The 22,422-nt window shown below is 36.2% G+C and overlaps 1 protein-coding gene across 1 annotated transcript in view; it reads right to left on the bottom strand.

Annotated features, from left to right (window-relative positions):
* Positions 1-22,422, bottom strand: part of PGR (progesterone receptor) — a 124,545-nt gene that overhangs the window by 66,833 nt on the left and 35,290 nt on the right. Inside the window, exon 3 of the mRNA XM_002929920.4 lies at positions 6,290-6,406. Coding sequence (XP_002929966.2) covers positions 6,290-6,406 — 117 coding nt within the window. The remainder of the gene's footprint in view (positions 1-6,289; positions 6,407-22,422) is intronic.

Here is a 22,422-nt window from a genome sequence, read left to right as displayed (position 1 = left end):
AAAAAATGGGCAGAAGATATGAACAGACATTTTCCAATGAATACATACAAATGGCTAACAGACACATGAAAAAATGTTCAACATCACTAGCCATCAGGGAAATTCAAATCAAAACCACACTAAGATACCACCTTACGCCAGTTAGAATGGCAAAAATTGACAAGGCAAGAAACAACAATTGTTGGAGAGGATGTGGAGAAAGGGGATCCCTCCTACATTGTTGGTGGGATTGCAAGTTGGTACAGCCACTCTGGAAAACAGTGTGGAGGTCCCTTAAAAAGTTAAAAATTGAGCTACCTTATGATCCAGCCTTTGCCACTACTGGGTGTTTACCCCAAAGATACAGACGTAGTGGAGAAGGGCCATATGCACCCCAATGTTCATAGCAGCAATGTCCACAATATCTAAATCATGGAAGGAGCCGAGATGCCCTTCAACAGATGACTGGATTAAGAAGTTGTGGTCCATATATACAATGGAATATTACTCAGCTATGAGAAAGAACAAGTTCTCAACATTTGCTGCAACTTGGACGGCACTGGAGGAGATAATGCTAAGTGAAATAAGTCAAGCAGAGAAAGACAATTATCATATGATTTCTGTCATCTATGGAACATAAGAACTAGGATGATTGGTAAGGGAAGAAAGGGATAAAGAAAGGGGGGTAATCAGAAGGGGGAGTGAATCATGAGAGACTATGGACTCTGAGAAACAAACTGATGGCCTCAGAGGGGAGGAGGTTGGGGGAATGGGATAGACTGGGGATGGGTAGTAAGGAGGGCATGTATTGCATGGTGCACTAGGTGTTATACGCAACTAATGAATCATCGCGCTTTACATCGGAAGCGGAGATGTATTGTATGGTGACTAACATAATATAATAAAAAATCATTAAAAAAAACACTAATGATGTACTGTATGGTGACTAACATAACATAATAAAAAATTTAAAAAAATACTATATCATTTGGTAAATAGAAAAAAAAAGGAAAACACAGGGGTGCCTGTATGGCACAGCGGTTAAGCATCTGCCTTCAGCTCAGGGCATGATCCCAGAGTTGTGGGATCGAGCCCCACATCAGGCTCCTCCGCTATGAGCCTGCTTCTTCCTCCCCCACTTCCCCTGCTTGTGTTCCCTCTCTTGCTGGCTGTCTCTCTCTCTGTCAAATAAATAAATAAATAAATCTTTTAAAAAAAAGGAAAACACTAAAAACACCACCAAAAAACTATTAGAAGTGATAAACAAATTGAGTAAAGTTTCAGGATACAAAATTAATATACAGAAATCTGTTGTGTTTCTATATACAAATAACAAAGTATCAGAAAGAGAAATAAGAAAACAATACCTTTTACAATTGTACCAAAAAGAATAAAATACCTAGAAATAAACTTAATCAAGGAGGTGAAAGATCCGTACTCTGAAAACTATAAGACATTAATGAAAGAAACTGAGGAGGACACAAATGGAAATGTATACCATGCTCTTGGATTGTAAGAATTAGTATTGTTGAAATGTCCATGCTATCCAAAGCAATCTACAGATTTTGGACAATCCGTATTTGCTAATACCAATAACATTTGTCATAGAACTAGAACAAATAATTCTAAAATTTGTATGGAACTACAAAAGACCTTGAAGAGCCAAAGCAGTCTTGAGAAAGAAAAACAAAGCTGGAATTACCATAATTCCAGATTTCAAGATATACTACAAAGCTTTAGTAATCAAAACAGGTATGGTACTGGCACAAAAGGAGACACATAGATTGTTGTAAGGATAGAGACCCAGAAATAAACCAATCTTATAGGGTATATTAATCCATGACAAAGGAGGCAACAATATGTAACAGTCTCTTCAATAATGCTGTGAAAACTGGACACATATGTGCAAAAGAATGAAATTGGGTCACTTTCTTAGACCATACACAAAAATAAACTCAATTGGGTTAAAGACCTAAATGTGAAACTGGAAACCATAAATCTCCCAGACAAAAACACAGATAGTAATCTCTTAAACATTAACCGTAGCAATATTTTTCTATGTCTCCTCAAGCAAGGAAAATAAAAGCAAAATTAAACTGTTGGGACTACACCAAAATAAAAAGCTTTTGCACAGTGAAGGAAACCATCAACAAACCAAAAAGGCAGCCTACCGAATGGAAGAAGATATTTTCAAATGATATATCTGGTAAGGTGTTAACATTCAAAATATATAAAGAACTTATATGATTCAACACCAAAAAAAAAAAACATTAAAAATGGGCAGAGGACCAGAATAGACATTTTTCCAAAGAAGGCATACAGATGGCCAACAAACACATGAAAGATGTTCAACATCACTAATCAACAGGGAAATACAAACCAAAACCACAATGAGATATCACCTTACACCTGTCAGAATGACTAGAATAAAAAACAATAAATAACAGGTGTTCACAAAGATGTGTAGAAAAAGGAAGACTTGTGCCCTGTTCATGGGAATGAAAATTGGTGCACCCACTATGGAAAACAGTATGGAGTTTCCTCAAAAAATTAAAAATAGAAATACCATATGATTCAGTAATTTCACTACTGGATCTCAAAGAAAACCAAAAACTAATTTGAAAAGATACATGCACTCTTATGTCTGTTTGAGCATTATAAATGACAATCAAATTATGAAGCAACCCAAGTATCCATCGATAGATGAATGGATAAAGAAGATATGGTATATATGTGCATTGGACTTAGTCATAAAAAAGAATGTGATTTTGCCATTTGCAACAACATAGATGGATTTTGAGTGTATTATGTTAAGTGAAATACATCAGATAAAGTCAAATACCATATGATTTCACTTATATTTGAAATCTAAACAAATAAAAAAGCAGAAATAGACCCATAAATACAGAGACCAAACATGGTTGCCAGAGTGGAAAGAACTGGGATGATCAGCGAAATAAGTGAAAAGGAGTGAGAGGTACATGTTATATATTCATGAAATGAATAAATCACGGGGATGAAAGCTACAGCATAGGGAATTAAATCAATGTTATTGTAATAGCATTGTATGGAGACAGATTGTAGCTACACCTGTGATGAGCATAGCATAATGCATAGAGTTGTCAAACACTGCATTTTATACCTTTATAAGGTAACTTGCATGTCAAGTATATCTCTATAGAAATATATATGTATAAAAGAGGGGTGTCTAGGTACCTCAGATGGTTAAGCATCTACCTTTGGCTCAGGTCATGATCCCAGGGTTCTGGGATTGAGCCCCGCATCAGACTCCCTGCTCAGCAGGGAGACTGCTTCTCCCTCTCCTTCTACTGCTCCTCCTGTTTGTACTCTCTCGCTCTCTCTGTCAAATAAATAAATAAAATCTTTAAAAAAGAAATATATATATGTATGTATATATATATATATGTAAAAGAAAAAAACTATAAAAACCTCATGAGTTTATTCTAATGTGTTTTAGAAAAATTATAACTATTACATCAAATGCATGATATCAGAGATATTGCTTAAGAAATGGTTAAGTGATTAAAAAAAAAGAAATGGTTAAGTGATAGAAATGTCACAATTCCAGACTTAAGTTATATTACAAAGCTGTAGTGGTCAAGACAGTATGGTACTGGCTCAAAAGTAGACACATAGATCAGCGGAACAGAATAGAAAACCCACAAATGAATCCAAAACTATATGGTCAATTAATCTTTGATAAAACTGGAAAGAATATCCAATGGAAAAAAAGGCTGTCTCTTCCACAAGTCGTATTGAGAAAACTGGACAGCAACATGCAAAAGAATGAAACTATACCCTTTCTTATACCATACACACACACACACAAATCCAAAATGCATGAAAGACCTTAATGTGAGATAGGAAACCATCAAATCCTAGAGGAGAACATAGGAAGTAACCTCTTTGACATCAGCCATAGCAACTTCTTGCTAGATATGTCTCCTGAGGCAAGGGAAACAAAAGCAAAAATAAAGTATTGGGACTACCTCAAAATAAAAATCTTCTGCATAGTGAAGGAAATAATAAACAAAATTAAAAGGCAATCTATGGAAGGGGAGATATTTGCAAATGACAGATAAAGGCTTAATATCCACAATCTATAAAGAACTTAACAAACTCAACACCCAAAAAACAAATAAGCCAGTTAAGAAATGGGTAGAAGAAATGAATTAGGCATTTTTCTAAAGAAGATATACAGGTGACTAACAGACACATAAAAAAATGCTCAACATCACTCATCATCAGGGAAATACAAATCAAAACTATAATGAGATACCACCTCACACCTGTCAGAATGGCTCAAATGAACAACACAAGAAACAACAGGTGTTGGTGAGTATGCAGAGACAGGGAAAACTTCTTACACTGTTGGTGGGACTGCAAAGTGGTAGATAGTCTGGAAAATAGTATGCAGGTTCCTCAGAAACTTAAAAATAGAACTACCCTATGATACAACAATTGCACTACTAGGTATTTACGCAAAGGATACAATCAGAGAAAGAGAAATATCATATGATTACATTTTATTTTGAAGGGATACATGCACCCCAATGTTTATTTTTCAATTTTTTGATTTTTTAAATATTTTTAATTATTTATTTGAGAGACAGAACAAGAAGAGGGGAGGGGCAGAGGGAGAGGGAAAAGCAAACTCCCTGATGATCAGGGAGCCCAACGTGGGGCTCGATCCCAGGACACTGGCATCATAACCTGAGCCAAAAGCAGATGCTTACCTGACTGAGCCACCCAGGTGCCCACACCCCAATGTTTATAGTAGCATTATGAACAATAGACAAATTATGGAAAGAGCCCAAATGTCCATTGACTGATGAATGGATAAAGAAGATGTGATATGTATATACAATGGAATACTACTCAGCCATAATAAAGAATGAACTCTTACCATTTGGAACAATGTGGATGGAGCTAAAGTGTATTGTGCTAAGCAAAATAAGCCAATCAGAGAAAGAGAAACACTATATGATTTTGATCACATATGGAATTTAAGAAACAAAACAAATGAACATAGGGGTGAAAAAAAGGAGAGATGCATGCAAACCAAGAAACAGACTGATGCTTACTAGAGGGGAGATAGTCAGGGGGATGGGTAAAATGGGTGGTGGAGATTAAGGAAGGCCCTTGTGATGATCACTGGGTGTTGTATGTAAGTGATGAATCACTAAATTCTACACTTGAAACTAATATTACACTCTATGTTAACTAATTGGAATTTAAATAAAAACTTGAAGAAAGAAAAAAAAAGAATACTGGAAAAAAAAACTTAAAAGGGGAGGGAAATAACAAAAAGAAAATATATTTATAAGGGGGAAAAAGGGGCACTTGGGTGGCTCAGATGGTTAAGTGTCTGCCTTCAGCTCAGATCATGATCCCCAGAAACTGGAATGGAGCCCCACATCAGGCTCCCAACTCAGTGGGGAGTCTGCTTCTCCCTCTCACTCTGCCTCTTCCCTTGCTTGTGCACTCTCTCTCTCTCTCTCAAATTACTAAATCTTTAAAAAAAAAAGAAGGGGGGAAAAAGAGCTAAGTGAAATGAAAATATAAAGGATTCAGGAGTGACTCCTCTCCCTCATACTTCCTATTAACTCATCCTGTGTAATATTTTTTGTTGCAGTTATCATAATGTGACATAAGTATTAATAAATACTTCTCTCCCCAGAATGTAAGCTCCATTAGGGTAGATGGTTGGTTGGTTATTTATGTATTTATGCATGTATTTATGCAGGTATATATTTATGTATGCATGTATTTATGGCTGCTATACTCCCAGAACTTAGAATAGTACCTGTTAGTAGTAAGGGCTCAATCTACTGTTACTTAAAGAGAATGAGGAAGGGACATAGGGTGGGAGGGATTGATGGAGAGAGGGAGGGATGGAGATTAATGTACTTGACCAATTCAGCTGGTCAATTTTTGAGTTGGAAAGAACCTCAGTGCTCCCATTTTACAGATGAGGATACTGATGCCCAGGAAGCATTGGTGACGTATCAAGGCCACACAGATAGTCAATGTCAGAGCCTAGATCCACCTACTCAAACATCTACTTATAGGCAATATAGATAAATGAAGGCTCATTACTTCTCATAACAGACCTCAAAATGATTAAAATCTATAGGTAATGAGATGCTAATGGTTGCTTCATTCAGAAACCAATAATAATGACAGAAAAAGAAAAGCAAGAACAAACATGAATAAAAAAACTAGGATTTCCTGACCCATTGTTTTAGAGTGTATTCAACAGTATTAATGATGAAGACATAAGCATTACCTCCAAGGACCATGCCAGCCTGACAGCATTTTCTAAGGCGACATGCTGGGCAGTTTTTTCTGCGGATTTTATCAACAATGCAGTCATTTCTTCCAGCACATAAATAGTTATGCTGCCCTAAAAAAAACAAAACAAAACACAAATAAAAGTTATCTACAATATTTAAAGACCACTGGAAATTTTATGCACTGACAGCTTTAAAAAGATAGGCTGGTGATGGGTAGTAAGGAGGGCATGTATTGCATGGTGTACTGGGTGTTATACGCAACTAATGAATCATCGAACTTTACATCAAAAATCAGGGATGTACTGTATGGTGACTAACATAATATAATAAAAAATACAATTTAAAAAAAAAGATGCACATCAGCAAGTGCATTACTCTCTCAGCCAGCCTCTTGCTTGGCATAAATGAATGTTGGTGATGCTCCAAATGTATTTAATAGTTTACCTGTGTCTTCAGGAGCCTTAATGAGATGAACACATCTTATAAATCAATTTGAGGGCCCCTTTAAAAATCTTTTGCACAATATTTCTGCACATCTTCTTAATGGTGTCAACATCAGATTGCTCTTAGGCCTTTCCATCATTTCAAAATTAGTTACATGTTGTTGATAAGTATTAGTTGTGTAAGATAGTCAAACTGTAGTAAAACTTTTTCTTTCTGACACCTAAACTATCAAGAACACAGATACAGACTAAAGAATTAAAGATGTTTCTAAAATAGACCTTTATAAAATCTATACACTTAATTCTATTGAAATATCCTGGAGCTATCTTGCCTTTAAAGGGTCTAATAATTGTGAGTAACACATGAAAAAAGATGTCACTGATTGTACTGACTTTACCATCCAGTTTATTTTGGCTGCAAATTAGAAAATACAATAAATAGAAATAATGACAAAGGGGAGCAATTTCAAACAATGAGAAGTACTGAATGAAAAAGAGGACAAGAATTATAGAAGAAATATGGATAAATGTGTGACCTTGGGATCGTATGTGCAGGAGAAATAACATATCTTTCAAAAGGTCTGGAATATGAATTTAATATTTAACCATGATGATTTTAAACCACAAATGTGTTCCATTTAATAAAGCATGGACAATCTAATTTACTTGGGTTGAACAACAACAACAAAAAAATCTCAGCTTAAACATATAAACCTTAATTAACTAGAACATTTACTTTTTTGGTACTCTTTATTTTCTAAAAAATTCCTGTAACACAGACTAAGTCTTCTAATATCTTTAGCTTACTTATACTTCTTAAATATGAAAAGTAATTTTAAAAGATTATGGAATTTCCTTTAATTTTGTATTAGTCAACATTAAAATCAGATTCATTCTTCTGGCCAGTTTGTGGTAAAGGAACACAGAGGTATCTTAAACATTTGCTTAATCAAGCAGGGGAAAAGATATGTCATTTGCCCTTTTTGAAACCTGGGGCAATATTGCCAAAGGTCTGTAATAGAGCACCACATTTTTCTCTTTCTCCTTGGAAAATCTTGTATATACATTAGGATGGGAAAAGCAAGGGGTGATTATTATTACATCTTTTCTTTTAAGTTACATATTCTCTTTTATGTTCTAGTGGAACCAACATCCTTATATTCCTCCAAATCTTTCATGCCTTTATGACTCTCCTCCCTTTTCTAAATTTATCTGCTTGGCAAACTCTTGGTCATCTTTCAAATCTGGTCTTAACTGATCCCAGAAAGACCTAGACATTTCTTCTGTGTAACCAGCTAAACGTTCAATATGTATCTTTTGTAAATACTGCTTACCTGACTACCCTAGGTTTTGTGAAGTTAAAAACTAGGTCTTTTGTAACTCTTATGTAAATTAAGAGTTCAATAAATATTTGTTGAATATATGTGTACTTACTTATATTTATTGTTTCACTTACAGCCATAACTATGGTTGTACTCAACAATATAAACTCTGTAATAATATTTCACTTTTTGTCATATATAGTAAATTTTAAAAAATCTCTTGCTCCAGATTTTTAACACCTTTCAATGTTTTTATACAGAATGCCTGTTATTTCAACAAATTTCTTGCCTTTTTACATTAGACCATGAGTTAGAGTCTTTAACATGTTTATTTTTTATACTTTTATTTTTATTATAATTTCTAAATTCCAGTATAATTCACAGTGTTATATTAGTTTCCAATGTACAATATAGTAGTTCAATGATTCAATACATCACTCAGTGCTCATCACAATAAGTGTACTCTTAATCCCCTATATCTATTTCCCCCATTCCCCCACCCACCTTCCCTCTGATAACCACCAATTTGTTCCTTATATTTAAGAGTCTGTCTCTTTTTTCCTTTGTTCATTTATAACAAGCTTATTTTTAACATCTACCTTTGCAAAGACAGAAGTTCTTGTTATTTCTGAAAAATTTATATTTAATGCTCTGGAAAAAGGAATTATTGAATGGCTGACTATATTATATATTATTTCTAACTGCTCTCTGTATTTAATATATTAATATAACTTCAAGTGTTACTATTAAAAGAATCATATTCTGTGAAAATAAAAGCACTATTAAAATGTGAGTAGATCATTTTATATGCCTATATGCAAATTTTAGATACATGACAAAAAGTCCATTTTGTTTGAAATGGAATCTATTATTGGCAACATAGATTTACCTTTAAAATAAGAATTCTATATTACTTATGTTGACTTATAAGCACAAGTGAACATGTTTCACTTTGGTTTAAGAGAAGTCACAATTTTTTCATGCCTTTCTTTGAAAAGGAGGGGGAAACATGTAGTAAAATGGCAAGATAAATGAATATATATGTTTAACAGACAAAGAAGAAAGAAGAGAAAGTTGGTATGGTATGATTCATGAAGCATGGGGTTGAGGCAACATGAGCCTGTGCTTATGGAGGCACTGCTTCCACCACAAGCACAAACGTTAAATAAAATATAACAAAAGCATGTTGTTTAATTACAGTCTAGAACAGAAAGTGGGGGTGGCAATCCCAATAAGCAAGAAATTAAAAAAGAAAAAAGAAGGGTAAATTGGAATGGACTGCACAGTAGTCAAAAAAAGTTTCAGATCAGATAAAGGACCTAGGAGCCAAGACCTAGGGTTTAACACCCACAAGGGGCTGGTAGTCTCTTGTAGCCTTGTAGCCTCAGTCCCACTGGGAAAAGAGTGTAGGAACTGAACTCTATATAAAATGGAGAATCTCAAGGGGCGCCTGGGTGGCACAGCGGTTAAGTGTCTGCCTTCGGCTCAGGGTGTGATCCCAGCGTTCTGGGATCAAGCCCCACATCAGGCTCCTCTGCTATGAGCCTGCTTCTTCCTCTCCCACTCCCCCTGCTTGTGTTCCCTCTCTCGCTGGCTGTCTCTATCTCTTTCAAATAAAAATAAAATCTTAAAAAAAGTGGAGAATCTCAAAATGCTGTCTTTCCATGGAAATTGGGCTAGAAAACACTACCCAGACTATGCTGATAAAGCCAGGAATTTGCCCAAAATTTTGGGTGGGGAGAGGAACCACCCATGACTAAAAACAAAATATACAAATATCTTGGCCTTTACGAGAGTTGATTTTCACTACCACATGATGTATAAACCTGTGCCAAGAAACAAATACTGGTCTAGGACCAGTAAAACTCCCAGGATCCTGGGAGAGCCAAATGCAAAACTCAACTGTAAGGACAGGTATGCACATATGCAAAAAAAGAGAGACATACAAGACATAAATACAAGAATATGTATAGAAGCACTGTTTATAATAATCCCAAACTGAAAACCCCAATGATCACCTATAGAATAATGTATAAACAAACTGTTTTATTTTTCCAATGCATTATTATATAGTAATGAGAGTAAATATCTAGCCTATGCAAAAATGTGGATGGGTCCATAAATATAATATGTAAAATAATAGAAACAGAAAAATACTATATGATTCCATTAATATAAAGTTCCCAGACAGTTAAAGCCATCTATAATGCTAAACATTGAGATGGTAGTTACCTATGGGGAGAGCCTCGAAGGGGTGTAAGAGGACTTCTGGGAAGTTAATGACTTGTAAATTGCTTGACCTGGATGATGATAGCCTAGTTTTATTTAATGATAATTCATTAAGCTCTTCACCTATCTTTGAGCACTTTTCTAAAATTATTTATGCCAATAAAATTTTTTTTCTTTTTAAAAATAGTTCCACCTGAGACGACAGATTAGAGGACACCTGATCCAACAGAAGGAGAGTGAGAGTCTGTTTAGGGCCAACCATTTGATGTCCAGAGACAGTGTAGTAGTAAGAAGAGAGAAGAGAGGTAACACCTGTCCACAGAGAAGAGAGGTTATCACCTACATTATAGGATTACGGTTGGATCTTTCCAGCGAAATACCCCAAGAGTTCTACCAAGTATCTTGCTAGAGAAATAGCCAGCTATAGTCATCCACCAAACACAGAAAACTCCAGTGATAGTCATGTATGTACCTGTCAAGTACAACTGTACCCCTCCTTTTATCCCCTCTCTTCCCTATGCATTTACATTGAAAGGGTCAAAATCAGCTGTTAAGAGGTCTTAGGAATGTGCCCGTGGTAAACACAGAAGAAGGGGATCTTATCGGTTCTCCGTAACTTCAGGCCCCCAGCAGTACTGAGCTCTAGCAAAGGAGAAACCCTAAATTAGGTGAGAGTTTGGAATTTTAACTATCATGCTGGCCTGTGCATTTTGATAACTGAAATGAGACTTTTTTTTTAAATTAAAAACTATGGGAATGGACCAAGATTTCATAGAGAAGAAGGAACAACAAGCCCATAGATGTGCTGTTGTTAGAGGTCATGCTATGTTGGCATTGTGAAAATGTGTGTGTGAAAATACACATACAAATACATAAACATATGGATAAAAACAATAGCATAATTATTTTAATATTGTTATAAATAAAACTGTAAACCAGCGCTTCTCAACTAGAGACATTTTTGCCCCCTTTCCCTAAACTACCTCTGGAACATTCTGCAATGTCTCGGGACAATTTTGGTTTACACAACTGAGGGGTAGATGCTACTAAGGCCAGGAATGCTGTTAAACCTCCTACAAAGCCAGGGATGCTGTTAAACCTCCTACAATGCACAAAATAAAGAATTAATGGGCTCCAAATGTCAGCAGTGCCAACGTTTGAGAAACTCTAGTGTAAACTCATGATTGCCCCCACTTTTAAAAAAAATGTGTTTTCCAGGTTGGTCCACTCAAAATGCCTAAAAGCAAACACAACCACAGCAGCAATAAACACTGGGATCCAGACTGCTATGTTTAATATCATTTTCATCTGAAAGGAACCAGAGCTCCTTGGAGGAATGGCTGATCTAGGACTGTGGCAGGAAATGTACAAGTTGAACCTGTGATACTTTGTTGTGAATTATTTTGATGTTAGTGAGGGTTAATAAAACAGTGTCAAAGCCACACTGACCAAAGACAATTTGAACATCAAAAAGAATTTATTTCAAGTGATTAAAACATACTGACTATATAAAAAGCCATTAGTACATAATGATATGTAAGAAAGAAAAGAAGAAGAGAAAGAAACAAAACATACCACTGGAAACTACAGGAGGATGCTAAGGCACAAACTCATTACTTTGAAAATTAATAATCAAAGGGAAATAATCAAGCATCTACTGGGACTTCCAGTATTTTTTTTAAAGATTTTATTTATTTATTTGACAGAGACAGACAGCCAGCGAGACAGAACACAAGCAGGGGGAGTGGGAGAGGAAGAAGCAGGCTCCTAGTGGAGGAGCCTGATGTGGGGCTCGATCCCAGAATGCTGGGATCACACCCTGAGCGGAAGACAGATGCTTAATGATTGTGCCACCCAGGTGCCCCAGGACTTCCAGTATTTTAAGATTACTAAATTACCCTTTGGAAGAGAGAAAGAACTATAAAAAAAAGATTTATAGCTGATAAAATCAGAAGGAATAAGAGAAATAGAAAATCATCCTTTTGCAATCCCTAAGGAAATGGTGACCACTTGTCATGCCTGAAAAGACAATTAAAATACTCCTCTATTTTTCAACTGCATATCTGTGTGATGCCACATTTTCTTCATATGCTTCTACCAAAACAACATATTGCAACAGGCTGACTACAGGCACAGATATGAGATACAGCTGCATTCCATTAAGGCAGACATTAAAATGACTTGTAAAAATGTAAAACAATGTCACACTTTTCATTAAAATTTTTGGTCTGGAAAATGAACATCAAATGGGTTTGTTATTTTTTAAATGACTTAATAAGAAGTTTCAAAAACTTACCATTTTAAATTTATAATATGATAAATATTGAGAGATATAATCTACATAAAAAATCTCTTTGGGCTCTCAATAATTTTTAAGCATGTAAAAGAAAGGGGTCATAAGTCTGAGAGCCACTGGCCTGCACATGATTCTTGTCAAAATGTTTAACCCGAATCTAATTGTGTGTGGGGGGGAAACCACAAAACAGACAAATCCAGATTGTGGGAATTTCTACAAAACAGCTGGCCTGGACTCCTCAAAAGTGTCAATGTCCTGAAAAACAAAAAGAGGTGGGAGGATCTTTTTAGATTAAAGGAAAAGAAAAAGACTTATTAACCAAAGGAAATACATAGTTCTTGATAGATTCTTCATGAAAACACAACCTATACAGGACTTTTTGGGAACAAATGGGGAAATCTGAATATTGGGTATATATTAGATAATATCAGTGTATCAATATTAAATTTTCTGGTGTGATACCAGGGTTATTTTCCAGAATGTTCTTGTCTTTAGGAGATATGTTCTGAAATTTTGAGAGGTAAAATACGATGCCTGCAATTTATTTTCATAGAGCTGTGTATAGATATCCATTATACTATTCTTTCAAATTTTATGGATGTTTTCTAGAAGGCAGAATTTTCTGAAGACACAAGCAGAATGAGATAAAGGCTTGGACTAGTTTTCCACATTAGTGAATCTGGGGCTTGTTATGTAAAACTGGAAAGAAGACAGATGGGAACAAAGACTATCCAACAGTGTGAAAGGTAGCTGGGTAATAATGAAGCACTAAGTTTTAAAGTATCTTCATATAAAATCCAAGGTTTGTTTGTTGTTGTTGTTTTGGTTTTGGTTTTGTTTTATTAAAGTGAAGGAAAAGGTAGGTGGGGAGGGGAGAAAGAAGAAAACAATTTTTTTTAAAGTAGGCCCCATGCCCAGTGTGAAGTCCAATGCAGGGGGATTAAACTCATGATCTTGAGATCAAGACCTGAGCTGAGATCAAGAATTGGATGCTTAACCCACTGAGCCACCCAGGTGCCCCAGGGAAAAAAAATTATTGAGTACCCTATGGGCCAATATATTAGGAATTTAACTGTCTTATTTCATGTGATCCTTATAACAAGATAGATACTACATAAGTATTCAATGTTTCCAAGGGGAAAATGACTAGTAAGGTACATGGAAGTACCTAAAGATAAAGTAGACATAAAGAGTCTTCAGCTGAGAACAAAGAGGGCACAGAATATGTCCCTTAAGAACAGACATGGGCACTGGGCATCAGACACGAGCATGTGACACCTGAAAGGGGCTGCTTGAGACTTACATCACACTGGCAGGCAGCAAGGGCAGAGAATGGCATGGCACCACACAGCTCTTACACAAGAATGCTGCTAGCTTCATCCTGAACCAGAGGCCACCCTAAGAATACAATTTCTCTCAAGTATCAGACAGACACATACTTTAGAAGTTGGGCATACTCCTAAACCCTAACACATAAGTGAGAATATGTGTTACTTTTATCCAACAATTGTAATTCACCTTGATAGAATTCTTGCCAATCCCAAAATTTAGTGCTTCAAAGAAGAACTCTAAGGGCAGCCCAATTTTTATTTCTTGGTAATGAACCAGTTTTTTTCCTCCCCTGTTTAAACTCGTGTACAATCTTTTCTATGTAAAATTAAAAATGTGTACAATATATGCAAAGGCAAACCCTTTTGATATGCAAAGTTTTTATTTAACTTTTAAATCTACTTGTTATCCAAATTCTACCACCTATTAATTAGAAGACCTTGAATAAATCATTGAACTTCTTGATGCTTCATTTTCCTCATCTATAAAATAATGGTTCAAAAGTTATTTGAGAGTTAAATAAAATAATCTGTTAAAATATGTGGGGCTCCTGGGTAGCTCAGTCAGTTGAGCACCACACTCTTACTGATTTTGGCTCAGGTCATGATCTTGGGGTCCTGAGATTAAGGCACCCCTCCCCTCTGAGCCCAGCAGGGAGTCTGCTTCTTTCCCTCTCCCTCTTCTGCTCCAACCCCTGCTCACGCACACACTCTCTCTCTTTCTCACTCTCTCTAAAATAAATAAATAAATCTTAAAAAATATGTAGCACTAGACAAAGAATAAATGCCTAATGGGTAGAAATTAGGACAGTTCAATAAACAGATATTTACTGAATATTTTCCATGTCTTGACATTGTTCTAGGTGCTAATGATAAGATCCCAAGAGCTTACATTCCATAATCAGTTAATACTTTTGCTTAACTTGTTTTCTAGTTTATTCTTCAGAAACACTGATTATGTATGTGCTGAATATCTACTCTCTATTAATCATATCTGTTATTAACAGCACAGTGATAAGACCACACACTTAATAATCAGACATACTGTTACTCAAATTCTAGTTCTTACACTAGCTATACCTTGAGAAAATTATCTAAGTCTTACTTTTCCCACTTTTAAAATGGAAATGAAGATAAATACTATATAAGGCTATTATATGGATTAAATAAATTAGATAAAATATTTAGCACACTGGTACATAGTAAACCCAACAAATTATAGCTTAAATTTTTCATCAATTTGTCCTTTTTCCTTCTTTATGAAGTAATGCCTTAAATATGAACTCCACACAACTTATTTTATTCTATTTATGGTTCCCAGTATAGATTTTAACTCTGCTATTACATTTTTGGATCTCACTGTTGTATTTTCTTATCTCACCCAGCTATGTTTTCATCTTACCTAGTTCTTTCCTATGACATGTGTTCTTGTTTCACAGATGCCATCAACTTTTATCTTAATAACTCAAAGCAAATTCTTACCCAAATATTTCTCCTGTTTCTTTTAGCAAATCAATTTTAAGTACGCCTTTTCCTAAAATCAGATCTATCTATTAATGATGAGGTGTTCAATCAAATACTTGACAAGACTCTAGTGGGAGAATGTGACTTTTCAGTGGCAGACTGGCAGTTACCAAAGTTCAGTACATTTAGGACATTTACCAAAGCTGGAAGTTGAAATGAGTTGGATGAGTGAGGAATGTCAGGAAATGGAATTAGAGAGGAAAGAGCTAATTACAAAGATCCTGAGAGATGGCCTGGATTGTCAGGACACTAGTGAAACTAGTAACCAGAGGGGTAATAGGACTAGTAAATACAATTTCAACTTTTTTCCTAAACATACTTGTTTTTGAAATGCAGCCTACCACTATGCTTCTATAGATAACATTCTTTCTTGACACAATGGTAACAAAATGTTGGTATAGTTATTTTTCAGAGACTCAAGTCTTCACCAAGAAACTACCAGAGCCGGTAAGGACCACTGACATCTTCAAGTATGAACAAGTATCTGATGGATGAACTTTTGACATAGAAGGACCTAAAACTCCACCCTTGGATCATGCCAAGGATGTCATTTTCTGGTCATGGCTCATGTGAAGATGTATGTAGAATATCTGTGTGGGCACAGACAACAATCTTCAATCCTTCCCTATTTATTAATGTCCTTTTTCTGACTTTTTAAATTTTATTTTATTTAAATTCAATTAATTAACATATAGTGTATTATTAGTTTCAGAGGTAGAGTTCAGTGATTCATGACTTGTATATAACATCCAGTACTCATTATATCACATGCCTTCCTTAATGCCCATCACCCTGTTACCCCATCTCCCCACCTACCTCCCCTCCAGCAACTCTCAGGTTGTTTCCTATAGTTAAGTGTCTCTTACGGATTGTCTCACTCCCTGATATCATCCGGTTCTTTTTTTCCCTCCCTTCAACTATGATCCTCTGTTTTGTTTCTTAGTTCTACACATGAGTGAAATTACATGATATTTGTCATTCTCTGATTGACGTATTTCCCTTAGGATATCCTCTAGTTCCACCCATGTCATTGCAAATGCCAAGATTTCTCTTTTTTGATGGTTGAGTAATATTCCACTGTATGTACATATACCACAACTTCTTTATCCATTCATCTGTTGATGGACATCTGGACTCTTTTCATACTTTGGCTATTGTGACATGGCTGCTATAAACATTGGGGTGCAGTTGCCTCTTTGGATCACTACTTTTTTATTTTTGAGGTAATACCTAGTAGTGCAATTGCTGGGTCATAGGGTAGCTCTAATTTTAACTTTTAAGGACCCTCCATCCTGTTTCCCAGAGTGGCTGTACCACCTTGCATTCCACCAGCAGTGTAAGGGGGTTCCCCTTTCTCTGCCAACATTTCTGCTTCCTGAGTTGTTAATTTTAGGCATTCTGACAGGTGTGAGGTGATATTGTGGTTTTGATTTATATTTCTCTGATGCCTAGTAATATGGAGAATTTTTTCATGTATCTGTTGGCTATCTGTATGTCTTCTTTGGAGAAATGTCTGTTCATGTCTTCTGTTCATTGCTTGACTGGATTTTTTTTGTTTTTGTTTTTTGGATGTTGAGTTTGATGAGTTCTAGAAAAATTTCTGATACTAGCCTTTTATCTGATAAAACATTTGCAAATATCTTCTCCCATTCTGTAGGTTGCCTCTTAGTTTTGTTGACTATTTCCTTTGCTGTGCAAAAGTTTTTACCTTGATGAGGTTCCAATAGTTCATTTTTGCTTTTGTTTCTCTTGCTTTTTGAGAGGTATCTAGGAAGAAGTTGCTGCGAGCAAGATCACAGGGGTTATTGCCTGTGTTCTCCTCCAGGATTTTGATGGATTCCTATCTCACATTAGGTCTTTCATCCATTTTGAATTTATTTTGTGTATGGTGTAAGAGAATGGTCCAGTTTCATTCTTCTGCATGTACCTACCCAATTTTCCCAACACCATTTGTTGAAGAGACTGACTTTTTTCCATTGGATATTCTTTCCTGCTTTGTCAAAGATTACTTGTCCATAGAATTGAGGGTCTGTTTCTGGGCTCTCTATTCTGTTCCATTGATCTATGTGTCTGTTTTTGTGCCAGTACCATACTGTCTTAATGACAACAACTTTGTAACATAGCTTAAAGTCCAGAATTGTGATGCCTCCAGCTTTGTTTTTCTTTTTCAACATTACTTTGCCTATTCAGCAGGGTCTTTTGTGGTTCTATACAAATTTTAGGATTGTTTATACAGATCTATGAAAAATGCTGATGGTATTTTGATAAGGATTGCATTGAATGTGTAGATTCCTTACAGTGGCATAGACATTTTCACAATATTTGTTTTTCCAGTCCATGAGCACGGAATGTTCTTCCATCTCTTTGTGTCTTCCTCAGTTTCTTTCATAAGTGTTCTATAGTTTTTGGAGTACAGATCTTTACCTCCTTGGTTAGGCTTATTCCTAGGTATCTTAGGGTTTTGGGTGCAGTTGTAAATGAGATCGATTCCTTGATTTCTCTTTCTTCTGTCTCATTGTTAGTGCATAGAAATGCAACTGGTTTCTATGCATTGATTTCATATCCTGCCATGTTGCTGAATTCCTCCATGGGTTCTAGCAATTTTGGGATCAAGTCTCTTGAGTTTTCCACATAGAGTATCATGTCATCTGTGAAGAGTGAGAGTTTGACTTGTTCTTTGCTGATACAGAGGTCTTTTATTTCTTTTTGTCTTCTGATTGCTGAGGCTAGGAGTTGTAGTACTATGTTGAACAACAGTGGTGGTCATGGACATCCCTGTCATGTTCCTGACCACAGGGGAAAAGTTCTGTTTTTCCCTGTTGAGAATGATATTCACTGTGGCCTTTTCATATATAGATTTTATGATATTGAGGTATGTTCCCTCTATCCCTACACTGTGGAGAGTTATTTTTTATACTAATTTTTTTTTCATATTATGTTAGTCACCATAGAGTACATCCCCACTTTTTGATGTAAAGTTCCATGATTCATTACTTGCGTATAACACCCAGTGCACCATGCAATATGTGCCCTCCTTAATACTGATCACCAGCTTATCCCATTCCCCAACCACCCTCCCCTTTGAAGCCCTCAGTTTGTTTCCCAGAGTCCATAGTCTCTCATGGTTCATTCCCCCATCTGTTTACCCCCCCTTTTTTCTTCCCTTTCTTCTCCTACAGATCTTCCTACATCTTATGTTCCATAAATGAGTGAAACCATGTGATAATTGTCTTTCTCTGGTTGACTTATTTCACTTAGCATTATTTCCTCCAGTCCCGTCCATGTTGCTGCAAATGTTGTGAAATCATTCTTTTTGATGGCTGAGTAATAGTCCATTGTATATATGGACCACATCTACTTAATCCAGTCATCTGTTGAAGGGCATCTCGACTCCTTCCACGATTTAGCTAAAGTGGACACTGCTACTATGAACATTGGGGTGGACATGGCCCTTCTCTTCACTACATCTGTAACTTTGGGGTAAATACCCAGTAGTGCAATTGCTGGATCATAGGGTACATCTATTTTTCACTTTTTAAGGGACCTCAACACTGTTTTCCAAAGTGGCTATACCAACTTGCATTCTCACCAACAGTGTAAGAGGGATCCCCTTTCTCCACATCCTCTCCAACATTTGTTGTTTCCTACCTTGTCCATTTTTACCATTCTAACTGGTGTATGGTGGTATCTGAAGGTGGTTTTGATTTGAATTTCCCTAATGCCTAATGATTTTGAACATTTTTTCATGTGTCTGTTAGCCATTTGTATGTCTTCGTTGGAAAAGTGTCTGTTCATATCTTCTGCCCATTTTTTTATTTGATTATTTGTTACACGTGTATTGAGTTTGAGAAGTTCTTTGTAGATCTTGGACACCAGTCTTTTATCTGTAGTGTCACTCGCAAATATCTTCTCCCATTCCGTGGGCTGCCTCTTAGTTTTTTTGACTGTTTCCTTGGCTGTGCAGAAGTATTTTTCTTGATNTGTGTCTGTTAGCCATTTGTATGTCTTCGTTGGAAAAGTGTCTGTTCATATCTTCTGCCCATTTTTTTATTTGATTATTTGTTACACGTGTATTGAGTTTGAGAAGTTCTTTGTAGATCTTGGACACCAGTCTTTTATCTGTAGTGTCACTCGCAAATATCTTCTCCCATTCCGTGGGCTGCCTCTTAGTTTTTTTGACTGTTTCCTTGGCTGTGCAGAAGTATTTTTCTTGATGAAGTCCCACAAGTTCATTTTTTCTTTTGTTCCTCTTGCCTTTGGAGATGTGTCATGAAAAAAGTTGCTGTGGCCGATGTCAAAGAGGCTGTTGCCTATGTTCTCCTCTAGGATTTTGATGGATTCCTGTCTCATATCGAGGTCATTCATCCATTTGGAGTTTATTTTTGTGTATGGTGTGAGAGAGTGGTCAAGTTTCATTCTTTTGCATGTAGCTCTCCAATGTTCCCAGCACCATTTATTGAAGAGACTGTCTTTGTTCCACTGGATGTTTTTTCCTGTTTTGTCAAAGATTAGTTGCCCAAAGAGCCAAGGGTCCATTTCTGGAGTCTCTATTCTGTTCTATTGGTCTAGATGTCTGTTTTTGTGCCAGTACCATGTTGTCTTTGTGATCACAGCTTTGTACTATACCTTGAAATCCAGCAACATGATGCCCCCAGCTTTGATTTTCCTTTAAAACAATTCCTTCGCAATTCGGGGCCTTTTAAATTTAAGGGCTGTTTGTTCCAGTTCTTTGAAAAATGTCATTGGTATTTTGATCAGGATGGCATTGAAAGTGTAGATTGCTCTGGGTAGCATAGACATTTTAACTATGTTAATTCTTATGATCCATGAGCATGGAATATTTTTCCACCTTTTTGTGTCTTCTTCAATGTCTTTCAAGAGTGAATTGTAGTTTCTAGAATAAAGATCGTTTACATCCCTGGTTAAGTTAATTCCAAGATAACATATAATTTTTGGTGCTATTGTAAATGGGATGGATTCCCTAATTTCTCTTTCTTCAGTCTCATTGTTCGTGTATAGAAATGCAACTGATTTCTGAACATTGATTTTGTATCCCGCCACAGTACTGAATTGCTCTGTAAGTTCTAGTAGTTTGGGGGTGGATTCTTTTGGGTTTTCCATATAGAGTATCACGTCATCTGCGAAGAGAGAAAGTTTGATTTCTTCTTTGCTGATTTGGATACATTTTATAACTTTTTCTTGTCTGATTGCTGTTGCAAGGACTTCTAGCACTATGTTGAATAATAATGGCGAGAGTGGACATCCTTCTCCTGTTCCTGATCTTAAGGGAAAGGCTTCCAGCTTTTCCCCATTGAGAATGATATTTGCTGTAGGCTTTTCAGAGATGGTTTTTATGAAATTGAGAAATATACCCTCTATCCCTGCACTCTGAAGGGTTTGAATCAGGAAAGGATGCTGTATTTTGTCAAATGCTTTTTCTGCATCAATTGAGAGGATCATATGGTTCTTGACTCTTTTCTTGTTGATATGATCTATCACACGGATCAATTTGTGAATGTTGAACCAGCCTTGCATCCCAGGGATGAATCCCACTTGGTCATGATGGATAATCCTTTTAATGTATTGTTGGATACTATTAGCTAGGATTTTGTTGAGAATTTTGGCGTCCATCTTCATCAGAGATATTGGTCTGTAATTCTCCTTTTTGATCGGGTCTTTGCCTGGTTTGGGGATCAAGGTAATACTGGCCTGATAGAATGAGTTTGGTGGTTTTCCTTCTATTTCTATTTTTTGAAACAGCTTCAGGAGAATAGGTATTATTTTTTCTTTGAATGTTTGGTAGAATTGCCCGAGGAATCCTTCAGGCCCTGGACTCTTGTTTTTCTGGAGGTTTTTGATCACTGCTTCAATCTCTTCATAATTAATCGGTCTGTTTAAAAATCAATTTCTTCCTGTTTCAGTCTTGGTGGTTTATAGGTTTCCAGGAAGGCATCCATTTCTTCCTGTTTTTTAATTTATTGGCTTAAAGCTGTTAATAAAAGTTTCTAATGATCCTTCCTATTTCATTGGTGTTGAATGTGACCTCTCCCCTTTCATTCATAATTTTATTAATTTGGGTCCTTTCTCTATTCTTTTGGATAAGTCTTGCCAGTGGCTTATGGATCTTATTTATTCTTTCAAAGAACCAGCTTCTAGTTCTGTTGATCTACTTTGTGTTCCTAGTTTCTAATTCATTGATCTCTGCTCTAATCTTGATCACCTGCCCTCTCGTGCGTGGGTTAGGTCTGCTCTTCTGTTCCAGGTCCAGCTTCTTGAGGTGAGAATATAAAAACTACATTTTAGATTTTTCTACTCTTTTGAGTGAGGCTTCGATGGCTATGTCTTTTCCCCTTAGGACTGCCTTTGCAGTTTTCCATAGGTTTTGGACCATTGTGTTTTCATTCTCGTTGGTCTCCATAAATTGTTTAAATTGATTTTTAATTTCCTGGTATACCCAATCATTCCTGAGCAGGATGGTTCTTAGTTTCCAAGTGTTTGAGTTTCTTCCAAATTTTTCCTTGTGATTGAGTTCCAGTTTCAAAGCATTGTGTTCTGAGAATATGCAGGGAATAATTTCAGTCTTTTGGTATCGGTTGAGACCTATTTTGTGATCCAGTATATGGTCTACTCTGGAGAAAGTTCCATGTGCATTTCAAAAGAATGAGTATTCTGTTGTTCTGGGGTGTAGTGTTCTGCATATATCTATGAGGTATAATTGGTCTAGTATGTCATTCAAAGCTCTTGTTTCTTTGTCGATTTTCTGCTTAAGTGATCTGTCTATTGCTGATACTGGAGTGTTGAGGTCCCCTACTATTAACGTATTTTTATCTATATGTCTCTTTATTCTGGTTAAGAGTTGGGTTGTGTATCTTGCTGCTCCCCTGTTGGGGGTATAGATATTTATGATTGTCATATCCACTTGTTGTATACACCCCTTAAGAATAATATAGTGTCCTTCTGTATCTCTAACTACAGTCTTTAGTT

This window comes from Ailuropoda melanoleuca, chromosome 8, assembly GCF_002007445.2.
Source record: "Ailuropoda melanoleuca isolate Jingjing chromosome 8, ASM200744v2, whole genome shotgun sequence".
NCBI classification, from domain to species: domain Eukaryota; kingdom Metazoa; phylum Chordata; class Mammalia; order Carnivora; family Ursidae; genus Ailuropoda; species Ailuropoda melanoleuca.
The sequence above is the reverse complement of the archived record's forward strand: the minus strand, read 5'-3'. Positions and strand labels throughout refer to the sequence as shown.